The 18,604-nt window shown below is 38.6% G+C and overlaps 1 protein-coding gene and 1 long non-coding RNA gene across 2 annotated transcripts in view; both read right to left on the bottom strand.

The window, feature by feature from the left end:
• Positions 1-5,927, bottom strand: part of LOC311133097 — a 37,364-nt gene extending 31,437 nt beyond the window's left edge. The window contains exons 1-2 of the long non-coding RNA XR_014613566.1: positions 5,826-5,927; positions 5,101-5,230 (exon numbers count right to left, since the gene is read on the bottom strand). This is a non-coding gene — a long non-coding RNA (uncharacterized lncRNA). The remainder of the gene's footprint in view (positions 1-5,100; positions 5,231-5,825) is intronic.
• A 7,659-nt stretch (positions 5,928-13,586) lies between these two features.
• LOC311133571 (homeobox protein Hox-C8a-like) lies at positions 13,587-15,325 on the bottom strand (the record flags this gene model as incomplete). The annotated part of the gene is made up of 2 exons (XM_084167078.1): positions 13,587-13,936; positions 14,890-15,325. The coding sequence occupies 2 exons, from the start codon at positions 15,323-15,325 to the stop codon at positions 13,587-13,589; spliced, it is 786 nt and encodes a 261-aa protein (XP_084023204.1).
• Positions 15,326-18,604: the final 3,279 nt, after the last annotated feature.

The following is an 18,604-nucleotide window of genomic DNA, read 5'->3' as shown; positions in this document are numbered from 1 at the left end:
TATACTCCTCTCCTGCTTGCACTGGGTGTATCCGCGTGTGGGAAATCCTTGCCCATACAAATAAATTAAATGCACTAGTGAATGGAAGGCTTTAGTGTTAGAGCATGGAAAGAGAATACACTTTAATTAACGACATTTACTGGATAGTCAAGCGGTGCCTTTAAAAAACGTGTGTTACTACAAATAAGGCTATAGGCCTAAACCTTACAGCATAAAATGCAACAGCAAGAGAGCAACGTTTATTGCTGGGCTAAGCTACAGTATTGCAGTGCAGCATTTGAGGGTTGTTACTGTAATAGGTTGATAATTAGTTAATTAAATAGCTAAGCCAGTGTGGAGACGGAAAATATGAATCATTGTCGGTATAGGTCTATTATAGGACAATGCAATACAACATATAGAATGAAAGAAGAATATAGCCAACATCTTGATATTCAAATATCCCCTAAACATATTTCATATGTGTTTCAAATGTGTCTGTGGCGTTTTGTGTTTGGCCTCGATATCAAACTTAGAATATTAGACTTCCACACAAACAACGTAGGCCTATCTAACGTTATTTGTATGACAAGCCATTGGTAAACTATTAGGCTATATTTTCTTTTTGGAATAACATGGGAAAGATAAAACGGACTTTTATGACAGGTTTGATGATTTCGATTGATATCCACATAGCCTAATCAATCCTACTCTGCCTTCCAAATAAAAGTTCCGCACTCAGTGTAATCGAACTAATGAGCTCACTGGTCTGGCAGAAGTCGGATACAAACGTGGTGTTCCCCAAACAGCCTTTGATCTCTAAATCCGAACGCTTTTAAAAGGGTATTGCTTTAATGTGGGCCATATGACAAACGCAGCAGTTGGAATGCAGTGGGATGTTATCGGTGAGCCTTTCTGGAAATTGAATAGAGGATTTATAAGGAACATTTTTATCTCTGTAATCCTTGTGTGTCATGCAACTCTTTAGATAATTAATACAAGTATTAATTACCCCCCCCCCATTCACACAATATTAGGCTATACACGTTGAGTAACCCATATCTCTTGAATAGTGCTGCTCTATTCCTCGCGTAAAACATATGTTGTTGATGCGCTATCTGTGAAGGAAACGTGAATTGGGTTGGGGGAGAGGTAGAGAGTGGTTTTATTGTACTATGGAAGTGGAAGTGTATGGGGAAGTGTTTTATTGCACCCTTTGTGGACGATAGTCTGGCATTTGCACGCAAAAACAACTGGTCACTTATAATCTTTGGAGGTCTTGAGGTCTGGAGGTATTTGCCTATAGGCTACCATTGGAACCAGACAAAAAACTAATCGGACTAAAATAAGCCTCCAATTGTCGTTATGATAATGTTAAAATTGTGTTCTATGATAGGTTATAATTTGCAGACACAGCAAGTCTAACACAGCCTTAGAAGCATACAAGAGTAGCAAAATTATGCTTTATAAAACAAATGATTGCAACTCTAACTCTGTCTTATGCGCCAGTAGCACCAAGAGAATAGGTTAGTAAATAACTGTACTACACTAATAAGAACAGTTATGGTATCAGGGTTATAGGTTGTATTCAATATTACTGGTCTAACGAAGAAATATTATATAAAACCATCACTAAATTACAATATTATCTTACATGGGCAAAACAACCCTAAACGTAGGCTATTTAAAATTAATTAACAAAAGCAGCTGTCCAAAATGATCACATAACTTGGCTACAACAGTTTCTCTCATATAATAACAATAAGGCTTTTGTTTCAATGCACTTTCATATTATTAGTATTATTATTATTATTATTATTATTATTATTACTTTAGAACATACTTATTCTGAATATTTGTAACAGTTTAATAAAGCACAATAGCAGAATGTGCAACATAAGCCTTCAGAATTTTAGGGCCAATCGCCTACCAAAGAGATTCAGTCCTACACTTGCGATATGCTCAATAATCTCTAAATACTTTGAACCACTGTTTTTTGTAGTTTCAAAGATTTGTATCACCAAATAAAGCAACATATCGAAGGCCTACACCTGTAAATAAATATAAAGCTTTAAAAAGTGACTTCACCCTATGAGGCGCGGAGTTGCCCTTCTCTAAAACTCTCAGCAGTTTTTACAAATGTCCTGATTAGGTGCCAGTGAAGGTGACAAGACAAGCGTATTACCAGTTCACTTCCTCCTGCAACCCCCTCCCTGCTTTTACAGCACAATAAATGAACATTAAACTGATATGAAAACAACCACAGTATAGACAGGGTGCGCCTAGAGAAAATCAATGGATTTTCTAGTAGGCCCGTGTATTTTTTTGTGCAGCGTTTTGGGTGTCAACCAAATATTATGCACAACTTCTGTCTAGACACCCATAATTTTATCGTGGCATGGAATTTGCTGACTCGAATAAATATTTAGTCTTAATGTTATATTTAGCAGACGCTCTTATCCAGAGCGACATACAGTTAGTGAGTGTATACATTTTTTTCATACTGGCCCCCCGTGGGAATCGAACCCACAACCCTGGCGTTGCAAACGCCATGCTCTACCAACTGAGCTACACGGGACTATTTGATTTTCATTTTTCATATTGAGCTTGAGTAGCTAGAATGTTTATGAAATGTTATAGTCTAGTAGGCTATTCACATGTAGGCTATAGGTCTACACATGTGTTGTCTATGATTCAATTCACTATAGGCCAGGCATGCATGCCAAGCGTCTTGTGATGATAGATTTTCACTTACAAGCCTACAAAGAGTTCTCACTTGTTGACTATGCATCCATAAAATGTAAATCCCAAACAAAGCCAAGCGACACCTGGCTCTCACTGTAGAGAACTGGGAAAGAAGCAACAACAGAAGCTATAATAATAATAATAATAATACATCTTCAATAGAAATAAGTCTGCAAGCCTCAATTTTGGCGAGGAATGGCACTTTAGTACGGTAAAGCCATTGGGTTGTTGGTTGCTGCAGTGTAGTCTCACGGTTTTTGCCACGTGTCAAATAGGTTCCTAACAGTGAATCTTTACAATAGGCCCTACTATGACACACAATATATATAGAGAGCATTGAGAACAACACCGCGTGCAGCTTACTGTGGGCTATCCAAACAACATAATGTTGTTATTTTGTAATATATTGTGTCTAACATCTAATTAGATAAAACCAAGGTGATTGAACACACCCTACTGACATAGACCTACTGTATGTATGCATGTACTCGCAGTATCGATCACACAGTAATATTGGCATTGACAGGATTGTGAGGTGCTGCGATCTAACACTAGATGGCAGTGTAGACTGTTATACATATGAGGTGAGGGAAAAGAGGTAATAAAAGTTTGAGTCTGAATTGGCAGGGTATTGCCAATAATTACGCTATTTGCTGTGCATGACAAACACACGTTTGATTTTGTATTGCTGTGATGCGTTATTGACTGAGGCTATCCAACGTGAAACTAAATAAAGTGTTTTGCGTTGGTGATCAATGATGATTAAGTTTGTATGCTCAGTTGGTAGAGCATGGCGCTTGCAACGCCAGGGTTGTGGGTTCGTTTCCCACGGGGGGCCAGTATGAAATGTATGCACTCGCTAACTGTAAGTCGCTCTGGATAAGAGCGTCTGCTAAATGACTAAAATGTAAATGTATGTATATATGCACATTATACACAATACACATTAGTGTATAGCCTGCTATGTAGATTGTACGAATTATACATTAGTGTACCAGTTCAATAAACAAAACGAATACTTGCACAATGTTATGATAATTAGCGTCTGCTAATGACACCAGCACAACCAACCATCAACACTAACTTTGTTTTGCCTGCTCATGTTGCAATATGGATAAGATACATAACCAACTGAACAATGGGTTTTTGATTTACGCATGTGGAGCAGCTTTACCTACCTATATAATATCATTGTAAGGTTTATAAGAAAGGCTACAGCTTGGCCCATCTCAATGTATTGTCACACAGAGACATCAGTCCTAAACATTAAAGCCAAAACAATAAGCTAGGCCTGGTAGTAAGGTATGGTTAGTAATGAAATAGATGTTCACTTTTTTTTTTTTTTTACATTGAATGCTTGACTGCAGACTAACTGAGAAAACCCAATTCCTGAATCCCACCAGGGTATCATAATGTATCACACTGGAGATTTAATGCACGTATAATTCAAGAGTTAAATAAAACAAGTAGCTCAAATTTGATAGGAACCATTACAGTAAACCATATGCCAGGCATCAATGCACCAACCAGCAGGCTCTATACCCCACAGGTACCAGTTCCTTTCTATGGTCTGGTAAAAGAAGCGTTGCCACAAGCTAGTCTTGGTGATGCACACAGGCCCTCTTGCCTATTTCTATCAGAATCTAAATGATTGCTCACGTGGGTTACAGCGAGCTACTACTAATATCAGGAATAGTTCCCCAATCCCACTTGTAGATTAATTGCAGAATATATAGCTTGGCCTATCACTAAAATTTACAGACACAGGCTCAGGCACAAAAAAGTCAATTTACCTGCACTAACCAATATTATATAACAAGATGAAGCCTTTAGACCACATGTGTCAAACTCATTCCACGGAGGGCCGAGTGGCTGCGGGTTTTCACTCCTCCCTTGTCCTTGATTGATGAATTAAGGTCACTAATTAGTAAGGAACTCCCCACACCTGGTTGTCTAGGGCTTAATTGAAAGGAAAAACCAAAAACCTGCAGACACTAGGCCCTCCATGGAATGAGTTTGACACCCCTGCTTTAGACGATCAATTATTTTATTACAATGGCAGAGTGTGTAGCTTATTACTAAACAAGAATATATACACTATACCTTTATTTTGTGCATTTGATGTTTACACAAACAGGCAGACTGACGTTACAATAGTTATACCTATATCAGGTCAAAAACATTATGTCCATAGACCATAGACCTCACAGTGTCAATACAATTATATACATTAAGATACATTAGATGCATGATTTGGTAAACTTGTGCATTTGTTCCCCGTTAAGCAAAATAGATGTTACATTTTAAATACATCCAAAGGCCACAGACCATTAGATTAATTTTAAACCAATAAGGAACGCAGAAAGCCAAACTTACCCACGTTCTCCTTGCCCCTACAGTGACGTACATTCACTGGTCCAACAGCTACCAGCGCTGGAGGGAAACCAAGGAGTCCGAGGTACCCAACTTGTTAATATCCAATATGTCGCTGGTATTCTGTTTAACGCTGTAGAACGAAATGATAGGTATTCAGGTTCTGAAGTATCACAATCCACAAGCTGGAACCGAGTAATCTACTCAGGCTCCACTTCTGACTTAACGGCGATGAGCGAGCAAGGTGAAGAGAGAGAGAGAGAGGGAGCACTGGATATGGACCGAGAGCCATAAAGCGAGAGAGGGAGGGGAGAAGAGGTAGCAGTCAAATGGAATAGCAAACATGTACGTGTGCTGCAAAAGAAACACATTTCTGTATAGAACGCGGAAAATGCTGTTGCTTAAACGGGCAGGTCGTGTACGGATTGAGAAAGATAGTAATCAGGAGGAGACAACAGTATGAAGTTCATGTTCACGGAGGGAGCGTCACATGTCAAGTTACAGCCAATCCAAGTTCCGATTCAGTCGTAAAGTTTTTTTTACTTAGCTGTAAATTTCCCACCAAACAACCAGGAATGCGTTGCGCCTCCTTCCTGCCTGGCCGACCCATTCTCTATATCTTTCCTTCTGCATAAAGACACTTCACTATCTATGGAATAAACTCAGCAACTCCAGAAACTCACATCTCATTCAGTATGTGTCGATGAAAGTCCTATATGCCAACTTACATTTCCATCGTTAAATACAGTTCTGTTTTTCTTTGCTTCTGCATCTGAAAACATCAGTCACATAGCCTACATTTTATCCAGGGCGTAACACAGCATTTACATGGCGGATGTATCCAGCAGATGCACCAACCACCCCTCCACATGCGCACTCATGCGCGTAAACATAACAGCACCAAACATGTGCGCGCGCATGCTGTACCCTCATCCCAGGTCAGCAGCAGCAGCTCATTCTATACATGATGGAGATCAGCTATAAAATGTATCTATAAAAAATATTGTAGACCTATGTTTACATGAAAACATATATTTCTAAGACAGAGACACATTCATGTTATCAATTGATTTGACAACAGGATTCGATTGTCTAACTCTGCCAATCGAAATAGCCAAATTGATTTGATTATAATCCTATTGGGTACATTGTCAGCTGGTCTATATAGCATTTTAAAATCATTCTGATGACAGCATAGTTTGTGACCGCCCTGGTATTCATTCCTGCCTTAATTATCTACATGTTGTTGGCTATGTGGGCACATTGTAATAGGCTATGATATGTTCTTAAAGGTCAAATGCAGCTGTTTTTATCTCAATATCAAATCATTTCTGATTTCTGAAAATGTTAAATTTGCTGTTACTGGCCGAGAGGTTTGGAACTATCTTTCTTATTGGTCTATTAAGTAATTTACAGCATTGTGATGTCACAATGGAAGACCAAAACTCCATCCCATCAAAACAGGTTGAAATTTCAAACAGCTCTAGAACATGAAACACACAGAGAATCTCATTGCCAATCGACTGCCGATAGGTACTTATCACAGTTGGAGGCAGTTCCTTCTCTTGCTAGAACAAAAGCAGTACCTGCTGCGTGACGACACGTTAGCGACGAACCAACGCAATGCTCGTCAGTGGCCACCAACTTCACTTTGAGCCAATCGGAGAGCACAACCCCCAAAAAAGGACAAAAGAGGGCATTTTCTCCGTACATCCATGGATGAGCCAGTCACACTTCATATGCAATGTAGGCGATGGGATGGTAGCTAGCTAAGTGCACAGACACAATGCACACAACACTAAATACTTCCTCCAAGCTAGCATACCACTATAGCTAGTATTGACATCATAATTAAATCACAATGGATTAGCTAGTTTCAATGAAACAGCTGCCTGTGTTAGCTGCCAAGTTAGTGCAGTGTCATTAGCTAGCTAGCGAATATGCTAACGTTAGCTAGCTAGCTAAACATTTGTCTATGGGCTGGCACTGGCAGTATGGGATTATGGAGAGTGAATTAAATTGTTTATTCTTCTTCTTGCTAGGTAGTTATCTAGTTGTGGCCATCTGGCTAGTATCAACAAAGGCTTTCTACAAAATAGCAACAGTAAAGCAGATAGCTTGGAATCTAGACCATAAGCAATACGCACAGATATGCATTGCCAAACAACGCTACTGCCACCTTCTGGTTTGGACTATTTTAACAAGGCAGAGTGGCTGACAACTTCCAAGGTCTTTGCTGTGTGAAAACAAAATAGATTGACTGCTGACACTCTGTTCAGAGGTGCTAAATACTGTTGGCAGGCAAATGTTTAACAATCCTACCGTTGTGTCTGAGCTTTCACACAAAAAATCCATTATGATCATTTCCACCATTTTACAGTATTATTCCAATCTGGAAATATTGATAAAACACAGGAAAATCATGTTTTTGACTGCACTGTGCCTTTAAATGAGGGAGAAACATTTTGCACCATGGATTGAAAAATAAACTTCTCTGTACAAATTAACAGTTTCACTCTGCATATTGTTAACCTTTTACTGCAGTGGGCTAAATCAGGGTCACACAGAGTGAAACAAAAGTGTACACCTCACACATATGGTTATGGACTTAGAAAAAACAAGACACCTGTACCATGTCAGATATAGAGTTGAAATGTATACATTTTTTGTATGCATCCCAATATTACACTTTATATACATTACAGAAGACAGAAAATATAAAAACTGTTTGACATAGAAACACCGGATTTTCGGTTTATTAATTATGAAATGATAATAACATTCCACCCACGAGGCCACTAGGTCATTTGACTGCAAGCAAGAGAAACTTGTTATTATCATTATAATGAGGGAGATCACTTGCCTACAACGGAATAAAGATGCATGCCGCCTTCACAACGGAATAAAGATGCATGCCGCCTTCACAACGGAATAAAGATGCATGCCGCCTTCACAACGGAATAAAGTTGCATGCCGCCTTCACATGACGCATATTCCTCGTTCCACTAAAATATCATTGAGGATTGCATTTTTGTTACTGGAAAAACATTATTGGAGAACATCATTGTTTACACTTAACATAATAATGAATAGCCTATACCTAGAGAGTTGAGCCTCGATTTATTGTTCAATTCTAACATTTCTAGCAATTGAATATGTAGCCTATACACAGTCCACTTTAAGTAAGTCGGTAAAATTAATCGAAGTTAGGCTATCTAATAATTAAAGTTTTTAAATAACAAATATGATAATTAATTGTCCATATGGCTGTGTATTAGGGTTTCCTCTTTAAACAGCTGGTCAAAGAAGAGAAAACCAGACAATCGTATTGTTTGTGGAGGCCTACACTGAAAGCACCAGTATACTAGTGCAGGGGTATTCAACTCTTACCCTACGAGGTCCGGAGCATGCTGGTTTTCTATTCTACCTGATAATTAATTTCACCCACCTGGTGTCCCATGTCTAAATCGTTCCGTGATTAGAGGAGAACAATAAAAAAAAAATGCAGTGGAACAGGCTTCGGGGTCCAAAGTTGAGCTTGAGGGCTATAGTGGGTCAGAACACAGAGACACTGGCGAGTTTATTTGCCGTCCATAAAGTTTACAGGTGGTTACGACCTTATTACGGAAGTGGTCTCCCCTCATGGTAATATAAAGTACAAAGGGAGACTGGTAGACAATGCTCACAGACAATTGTCACTCTACAGAAAACTTCCGGAATTTCGGCAGTAAACAGCATATAGAATTGGCTAAATCTAGCCTGAGACCCTCAAATCAAGAGAGTTTTACTATAAGTAAGGGGCCCAGTGTAGGTTAGAAGCCATCTGAACATCTGACTGTGGCGGCATTGATTGACAAGGTGAGTTTTATTCTGTAATTGTAAATGTTAAGGATAATTAAGGATAAAACATAAGTACGATATCTTTAACACAGACTTCTCATTGTACATGCTCTTCTTGAGTTGTTTGTAGTCTTGTTACGTAGACCTAATGCAGGCTATATGTGTCCTTTTTTATTTTAATCCAAGAGATGGTTTAAAAAATATATTGAGGCTAGGCCTATGTGGTGTAAAATATACATAGGATTTGCACCATATTCCAATTGCCACACTGCGCTGGTTACGAATATATTTTGTCACCTTATTTTAAGGGTTAGGCTCCATAAAATAACAAAATCCCTTAAAGGTTTCGGGAAAATGTTAGACAAGACCGATAGACCTCAAAGGACTTAACATTTAAATATGAATGTTTCTTCTTTCCTGTAGCCTGCAGACTGCAGTAGGCCTATATTTCTCAAATGAAGTAGGCCTATGTGCATATGATTTCTTACATCGCCTACTCTGAGTATGATTTGATTGAATTTAAATAACCTAGATTAACACATCGCAAACATCTTGTACAGTGCCTTCAGAAAGTATTAATACCTCTTGACTTATTCCACATTTTGTTGTATTATAGCCTGAATTCAAAATTGATTAAATCGATTTTTTTCTCACCCATCTACACACAATACCCCATAATGACAAAGTGAAAACATGTTTTTGGCAAAAATGTACTGAGAATGAAATACAGAAATATCTCATTTATATAACTATTCACACCCCTGAGTCAATACTTTGTAGAAGTCTTTCTGGGTAAGTGTCTACCAGCTTTCCACACCTGGATTGTGCAACATTTGCTCATTACTCTTTTCAACATACTTCAATCGCTGTCAAATTGGTTGTTGATCATTGCTAGACAACCATTTTCAGGCATTGCCATATATTTTCCAGTAGAATTAAGTCAAAACTGTGAGTCAGGAATATTCGCTGTCTTCTTGGTCATCAACTCCAGTGTAGATTTGGCCTTGTGTTTTAGTTTATTGTCCTGCTGAAAGGTGAATTAATTTCCCAGTGTCTGGTGGAAAGCAGACTGAACCAGGTTTTTCTCTACAATTTTGCTTGTGCTTAGCTCCATTCTGTTTATTTTTTATCCTGAAAAACTCCCCAGTCCTTAATAATTACAAGCATACCCATAACATGATGCAGCCACCACTATGCTTGAAAATATGGAGAGTGATACTCAGTAATGTGTTGTATTGGATTTGCCCCAAACATAATATTTTCTTTTCAGGACAAAAAATAAATTGCTTTGCCATATTTTTTTGCAGTATTACTTTAGTGCCTTGTTGCAAATAGGAGGGATGTTTTTGAATATTTTTATTCTGTACAGTCTTCCTTCTTTTCACTCTGTCAGTTAGGTTAGTATTGTGGAGTAACTACAATGTTGTTGATCCATCCTCAGTTTTCTCCTGTCACAGCCCTTAAACTCTGTAACTATGTGAAATCCCTGAGCGGTTTCCTTCCTCTGGCAACTGAGTTCGGAAGGACATCTGCATCTTTGTAGTTACTGGGTGTATTAATACACCAAGTGTAATAACTTCACCATGCTCAAAGGGACATTGTCTGTATTTATTTTATTTTTACCCATCTACCAATAAATGCCCTTCTTTGCGAATCATTGGAAAACCTCCCTGGTGTTTGAAATTCACTACTCAACTGAGGGACCGGACCTTACAGGTAATTGTATGTGTGGGGTTTAGAGATGAGGTAGTCATTCAAAAAGAATGTTAAACACTATTATGGCAAACCGAGTGAGTCCATGCAACTTATTATGTGACTTGTTAAGAGTTTTTTAAACTCCTGAATTTATTTAGGCGTCCCATGAATACTTATTGACTCAAGACATTTCAGCTTTTTGTTTTTCATTCTTTTGTAAAAATTTCGAAAAACATAATTCCACTTTGACATTATGGGGTATTGTGTGTAGGCCAGTAAAAAAATTAATATATTTAATCAATTTTAAATTTAGGCTGTAACATAACAAAATGTGGAAAAATTCAAGGGTGTGAATACTTTCTGAAGGCACTGTAGCACACTCTACTCGTTTCATAATAACGTATTTGACTACAAGAGATTAAAGATGCACATAGAAACCTACACACCTGGTTCTCTTTCCATCAAGACAATACATTTGGGATTGCATTTTTGTTACTGGGCAAACAACAACTTGAAAAAGTACGTCAAACAGTACTAATATAATGTATAGCAACTGACTTGGCAACAATACAATTTATCCTAACCAGAAGTCTTGTAGGCCAAATAGCCTAATATTCTACTCGACTGTTGCTCTTATAATTGAGATAATTGAGGTTATCTGAAATATAACAAAGCTATTTAGTGATTCTATACCTCTATAATGTATAGTGGTGCATATACAATATGTGTTGAAGAGGTAGACTATACAGACCTTTGACGTCCATAATAGGCTATGTTGAAAATGTATCAACAAAACACACGCATGGCATGCCGTTTATCTTCCCATATATCCAGACAGCTCTCCATGGATGTCACTAACTTCTGGTATAAGCGGGTCTCAAACAATAATTTAACTACATCGATTGTACACACTAACATGTACAATCGTTTATACTGTATTTTGGGCACCTATAAGGTAGCTTGGTAGTATGAAGTACTCAAATGGTTATCGCATATTTACGCATTTAGGTGCACTCGAAGTGTAGGCCTGCGCAAGAGTTTAGGTAAGGGGACGCTTCTACATCATAAAACGACTCTGCTTATTGGTAAAATAACTCCTTATATAAATGGTATTTCCCTATATCAAAAAGAAACTAAGTTGCTGGCTTTTGTGTCTCAAAACGAAAATGTTATCTGAACCACTAGCATTACAGGCGTATCCATTCCTTCATCCATTGGTCTGAATAAAAACAAGTCATGAAAAAAATATTTTCTATAATGTAATTTTGTTTGGGTGTAAGATATTGTGATTAAATGTTCTTAGAATTCATTGATGTTATTAAGTAAACATCATAAAATCACAAAACAGACATAATTAGATGTTTGGATTGTCTCATTTCTCTGTGTGTGTGTGTGTGTTTTGGTCTATTGCAATACAGAGAAATTGCGAAATGGTATCAAGAATGAGGAAGAGAAATTCAGATTTTTTGCCATTTATTTTAACATGTCCATGCCAATCAAGGATGTGTGCACTCGCAACCAACATCCCCTCCTTGAACTTAAAACATAAGAAATCAAGCTGATTCATACAACAAGATATACGAAGACATACATAGAGGTCATATTCAGTGCATTAAAAACGAGTCTATTGCATCAGCACAATAATGTAGGCTAATGCTATTTAAAAGCTGAAGTACAGTTCTTTGTTCAATTATAACATATCGGTTAAATAAATGTGCATTACTTAAGGCAGTTTAAGTTGTTGGGACACTAATTTTAGTGACACCGTCCTTTAGCTGGCTAGGTAGAATGGCGCAGAGACACTTATTTCGAAGATCAATATAGGCCTACTATACCGCCACAAGTAAAACCATAAGTATCGCGCAATCAAATGCAATATAATGTGTTATAGGCCTATCATTGCACTGCCTTGTCCCTTCAGTGAGAATGTATAGATCAACATTGCTAATGACAAAACCGTTTTCTTGGTAGATTTTAACATCACCTCCAAGTGCATGTAGATCTACTTAGGTAGTAAAGAGTTCCCGGTCTATTAAAACCAATATAGGCTAATAATCACACAAAAATAAGTTATTGCTGCCTTCTAGAATCTTACATTTTTCAGAATTAGGTCAAGAATCAAGAAATATTCTACATATGGCGAATTTCCGATTTGTTTTGTTTTTTAATCGGATTGAATAGGCCCGGGGATCATCTGCGATCAAAAGCTCAGACAGCGCTCACAAAATATAGGCTACATTACCAGGCCTATATTTGAGATACAACAACATGAAACATCCCTTATGAAAGTGCCCTTCTAACCAGGAGTCCATATCGCAAATTCAGCAGAACCTCTTACAGGAGCAAGTAGGGTTAAGTGCCTTGCTCAAGGGCACATTGACAGATTTTGCACCTAATCAGCGCGGGGATTCGTACCAGAGACCTTCGGTTACTGGCGGAAGGATCTTAACCACTTGGCCAACTGCCACCCCTTTCCCCACCTTTGGAATTGGCAGTTATGCATAAAATAAAATAAAACTCCCATCATCCCAATACACACAAAATCCACATAAAAAAAACTTGAGGAAAAAAAAAAGTACAAAGAATTTGTATTAATAGTGAACCCTTTTCCTCGAATGACAACATTGATTAAACATTTAAACATTTTCAGCCATCCTATCCTCTTGTGCATTCTGTGATATGGACATATGCGCATATTAACAATATGATTTGCAAGTGCTTTAGGTCTTTATGTTATGAGAGCCTTTGCAGCGTTTGGAGACTGTATAAGCTAAACATTATTAGTAGTTATTATCCTCATAGAGAGAGCTTTTTGCTGGAATCCAGAACAGATATTTTTCTCTCATCTTGTTGACGCAATAACACGGTGGTGATAAAATGTGATCTCCTTCTCCCGGGACCATCTTTCAACTTTTAAGCCATATAACCATAAAAAGAAAGAGCAATAAAAATCACTATTTCGTCTCCTCTTCCTCTCCCGTTTCCCCTTTGTCTCCCTCTTCTCCTTCACCATCATCATTGCCTTCATCTTCGCCCTCTCCCTCGCCCTCTCCCTCACCATCACCATCACCCTCTTTCTCCGTCTCTACTCTTTGGCACGGAAATTTGTCCTTGTTGTTCTCCTTTTTCCACTTCATCCGTCGGTTTTGGAACCAAATCTTCACCTGCCGCTCCGTCAGCCCTAAAGCATGAGACACCTCGATCCGACGCTTACGGGTGAGGTAAGGGTTGAATAGAAATTCCTTCTCCAACTCCAGTGTTTGGTATCGACTGTAGGTCTGTCGGCCACTCCGTCTTCCTGGGGCTATAGAATGGAAATAGCACTTACAATTAAGCAGGAATTGTTGCAAAACTGTGTCTGGTTCATTATTATATTTGAAATAGAAGACTGATTGTTTGATATTGATTGTTGTGTGTGTGTGTGTGTGTGTGTGTGTGTGTGTGTCGGAGGTAGTTCGCAGAGCTATTCTTATTTGAGCCCTGGCTGTGTATGCTATATCAGAGGTTGGTGACATCCACATTGAGCCATTCCACTCTACTGGAAAATCCAATACTATACATACCCTCTACTCTTGGATAGCTGTCTGGATGTATGAAGAAAAAAAAATGTATGCACTCACTAACTGTAAGTCGCTCTGGATAAGAGCATCAGGTAGCTTAGTGGTTAAGAGCGTTGTGCCAGTAACCGAATGGTCGCTGGTTCTAATCCCCGAGCCGACTAGGTGAAAAACCTGTCGATGTGCCCTTGAGCAAGGCACTTAACCCTAATTGCTCCTGTAAGTCGCTCTGGATAAGAGCGTCTGCTAAATGACCATTTATTTTTATCTGCTAAATGACTAAAATGTAAAATGTAAATGTATGGGAAGATAAACGCCATGCCAAGTGCTTATGCTGAACTTTCACTTAATTCGTGTTTACTGTTGTTATTAATTTCTGCTTATTGTCTCATCTTCTAGCGATCAATTGAGCCGCCATGAATGGCACAGCACTGACGCAGATCTACTGGTATTTATATGCCTGTAATCAAAGTAGCTCAGATCTGATGAGAGTGTGTCATTGTGCCACGGTTAAGCGATGAAGTTCTACTGAGTGATAAGTGATGATCCGAAAACGTTATCATACTTTACCGAATGTAGGCTACATGGCATGAAAAGTACAACAAAATAACCACACAAGAAACCTAACTGTAGCCTACGCTTATAATGTTAGAGCCTATATAATTGCACTAATGGACATATTAAAACGTAGCCTACTAACCGTGCGGTCTCATCCATGGAAACATGAGACTAGGAGACTGGTTTTGATTTAGGTGGCCTTGTCCTTCTCCGAGGTTAGTGCCATTTGACGATTTACAGTCTGGGTATAGGGCCACGCTTGCCTCTTGTTGGGTACCATAAAGCGTTTGTCTCGGAAGGGCTTCGTATCCATAAAATGTAGTGCCATCTCCATGGCAAGCCAAGGCGCATGGATTCTGCTGGTAGCCTGGTGTGGAGATCCCCGCCGTCCCATGGTGAAAGAGGTCTTGGACGTGATGGGGCGGGTGCTGAAATCCCGTCGCCGCCGCTCCCGCACGGTACACCAGCGCGTGACTCGGGGTGACGCTTTGAGGGAACCTGCAGTCATAGTAAGTTGGTTCCAACGTTTCACCGCCTTTGTATTTGGAAAAGAGAGGGTTCACGAAATAGGAGCTCATGTTTTTCTGTTGACAATGTTACAGCTGAATAACTTTTTTACGACAATTCCAATTATTGCCTTACTTCTGTTCCAAACCCCACACATACAACGAACGAAACCACGAAATCATATAGACAGGTTTAAGGAATAAAATAATAAAGCCTGTTTCCTTATCCACCTCTCCACTGTTAAAACACTGCCCTGCTACCAAAGGAAGTTCTTTGTTTTTTATTGAATTTTTCCTTTTGCAGCTTCAAATCAGCTTCTTATGTCGTGCATGGTTGATGTGTGCTATATAGCTAAAGCGGCTAGCCCCTCAGACACACAGTCACAAGCGTTTTTGCGCCCCCCCTGTTCACGACATCGACCCCCTCCTCTCTCCCCACCAACCTTCAACACCCTCCTATTCTCACGGAGTGCTCGGACGTCTAAACCGTGAAACAGGCAAGCGAGAAGGGACTATGCATTTTGCTTAACAATACAATAACATTTTGAATATTTTATGTAGCCTAGACTATGTGTCAACTATCCTTTTGTTTAGTGTTATATACATTGTCTATTTGAAAGAGTAGTGCTCTAGATGTTCCTCTCTAGACGTTCCTCTCTAGTTAATAGGCCTACCGTTTATTTCCCTTAAGAAAGTGACAAAAACCTCGACCTCTGACTCCGTGAACGCAAGGTTGATGCATTACGTCAATGATTTCCATTCACGCACACATGTACGCGCACACCCAGTGGCAGTGAAATGTGTTGTAGCCTAGCCTATTTCAATTAAATATTTAAATCGAAATGGTTTACATGTAGCAACATTGTATTTGATAATAACACAGCCTAGATATTTGTTTTGATATGATTTTTATATAACCAAAATTATTTTATAATGCTTAAAAGTTGTTGATGCCATTGATGTATTATTGTACATGATTTACATGATTATTAATGAAAATAAAAGTGAAATAAACGTGTTTGGTTGAATTTTTGGTCTTTAATTGGAGCAAACATAATACAAATACGAAAATATGTTTAACAATTACAAAGACTATACATATTGACATTAAGTTAGGCCTACATGTTCTTATGTTCGTTTGAGCCCATAGTAGATGTAGCCTATCTTATGCTACTTAACACTAAACATAGGCTATAGATTAACCTAACGATAAAAGAGAATTTATCAGTTATAACTAAAATAATTGTTCTTCATAACAACACAACACCAAGACAGAGATAGAGACCCACTGACAGATAAATGAGTGTAGAGAGACATAGGCTAAATAAATTGGAATATCAAGCTTTAAAAAAATTATACAATATTGGCATATTACAGATATACTACTGCCTATAGTGTAGGCTAGAGAAGAAAGATAATTATTCTCCGTAAAAGTTATACGTAGACTATCAATAATAGGTCTTGAAGAAAACGGACCTTGTTGGTTGTTCATCTCTAGGCATTAGTTGTTCATCTCTACATTTGTGACTAGTAACCCTAGAACAGCCGTTAAGAACACTTTCTCCCTCCAGTCCCCGGAAGGTTCCCATACAAAAGGTAAAAAGGCTGCATGGGCTCGAAAATGTTAAATACTTAGTCAACAGCGACATCCAGTGGCCTTGTTGTGTTTTGTACTGCACTAATTGGACTAGTTCTAGACCTACAGTACTTTCACATAACCATGAGAGGCTATTATTTCGTAAGATATAGGCTAGGCCTACACATTTGTATGGTATATCGTGATAGTGGAAGATTGGATCAGATATAGATTTCAATCATATGAATAGAATGTTTCTGCCAGTACTGGGCCTACTGCTAGTGCTGCTAGCTTGCTAAAATGCCAATCCCTGTAAGGGATATAGTATAAAAATACTATATATAGCCTAATAGTGAAAGTAGAAATAATAACAATTTAATAATGAGCAATGAGGATACCTATATGTTACAACTCTAACCACATTTCTATAAATCGTAGGGGTCCTCATAATTTTTGCCATATGGCCCCAATAGTAAAAAACTTGAAATGATGGTATGACGGACATGTATACGGAAGTCATATATAGCCTAAGACAAAGTCATAAAGACACATGGGTTGGACTGAATCGAGGCTATTTCAGAATAAGGGAAATAACATTTACATTTTTAGCCATTTAGCAGATGCTCTTATCCAGAGCGACTTACAGTTAGTGAGTGCATACATTTTCATACTGGCCCCCCGTGGGAAACAAACCCACAACCCTGGCATTGCAAGCACGATGCTCTACCAACTGAGCTACAGGGGACATTACCATTTGACAAGGGACAGTGCCAGTGTTCCAAGAGAATATTGTTGCGCTGTGCTACACTGAATATAAACGCTACAAGTGCTGGTCTCATGTTTCATGAGCTGAAATAAAAGATCCCAGACATTTTCCATACACACACAAAGTTTATTTCTCTCCAATTTTGTGCACAAATCTGTTTACATCCCTGTTAGTGAGCATTTTATCCTTTGTCAAGATAATCCACCTGACAGGTGTGGCATATCAAGAAGCTGATTAAATAGCATGATCATTACACAGGTGCACCTTGTGCTGGGAACAATAAAAGGCCACTCTAAAATGTGCAGTTTTGTCACACAACACAATGCCATAGATACCACAAGTTTTTAGGGAGCGCACAATTAGCATGCTGACTGCAGGAATGTCCACCAGAGCTGTTGACAGATAATTGAATGTTAATTTCTCTACCATTCTGAGGAGAATTTATGTCTGTAATAAAGCCCTTTTGTGGGGAAAAATTCATTCTGATTGGCTGGGCCTGGCTCCCAAGTGGGTGGACCTATGCCCTCCCAGGCCCACCCATGATCATGTGAAATCCATAGATTAGGAACTAATTTATTTATTTAAATTGACTGATTTCCTTACATGAACTGTAACTCAGCAAAATCTTTGAAATTGTTCCATGTTGCGTTTACATTTATGTTCAGTATAGATTTGGAATAAAGGAAGTTCAATTTGGGGCCTTTCATGTGTTCCTCTTTCCCCCTCTGCCACATAATCCAGAGTGGAAAAATAAAGGGGGATAGAGTCACGTTTGCAGCACACCATACTTTCAAATAAGAACAATAAAGTAATTAAGCCTAGACGTCTAGCCAGTTCTGCTAGGTTTGCTTTCTTAGATTGCATTCGAGATGAACAGTGCTGCCCGAATCAGGGTCGTAAAACCCCACATTTCTCTGTGCTCCGCAACGGAAATGTTAAACTATATTGGGCTCTAAAATCTCTGCATCCTGTCAGTATTGTTTGTGACACTTAAGGGGAAAGCCAATTT

The sequence above is a fragment of the Coregonus lavaretus genome, assembly GCF_964263955.1.
Source record: "Coregonus lavaretus genome assembly, chromosome: 8".
Lineage (NCBI taxonomy): Eukaryota > Metazoa > Chordata > Actinopteri > Salmoniformes > Salmonidae > Coregonus > Coregonus lavaretus.
This window is presented reverse-complemented; position numbering and strand designations above follow the sequence as displayed.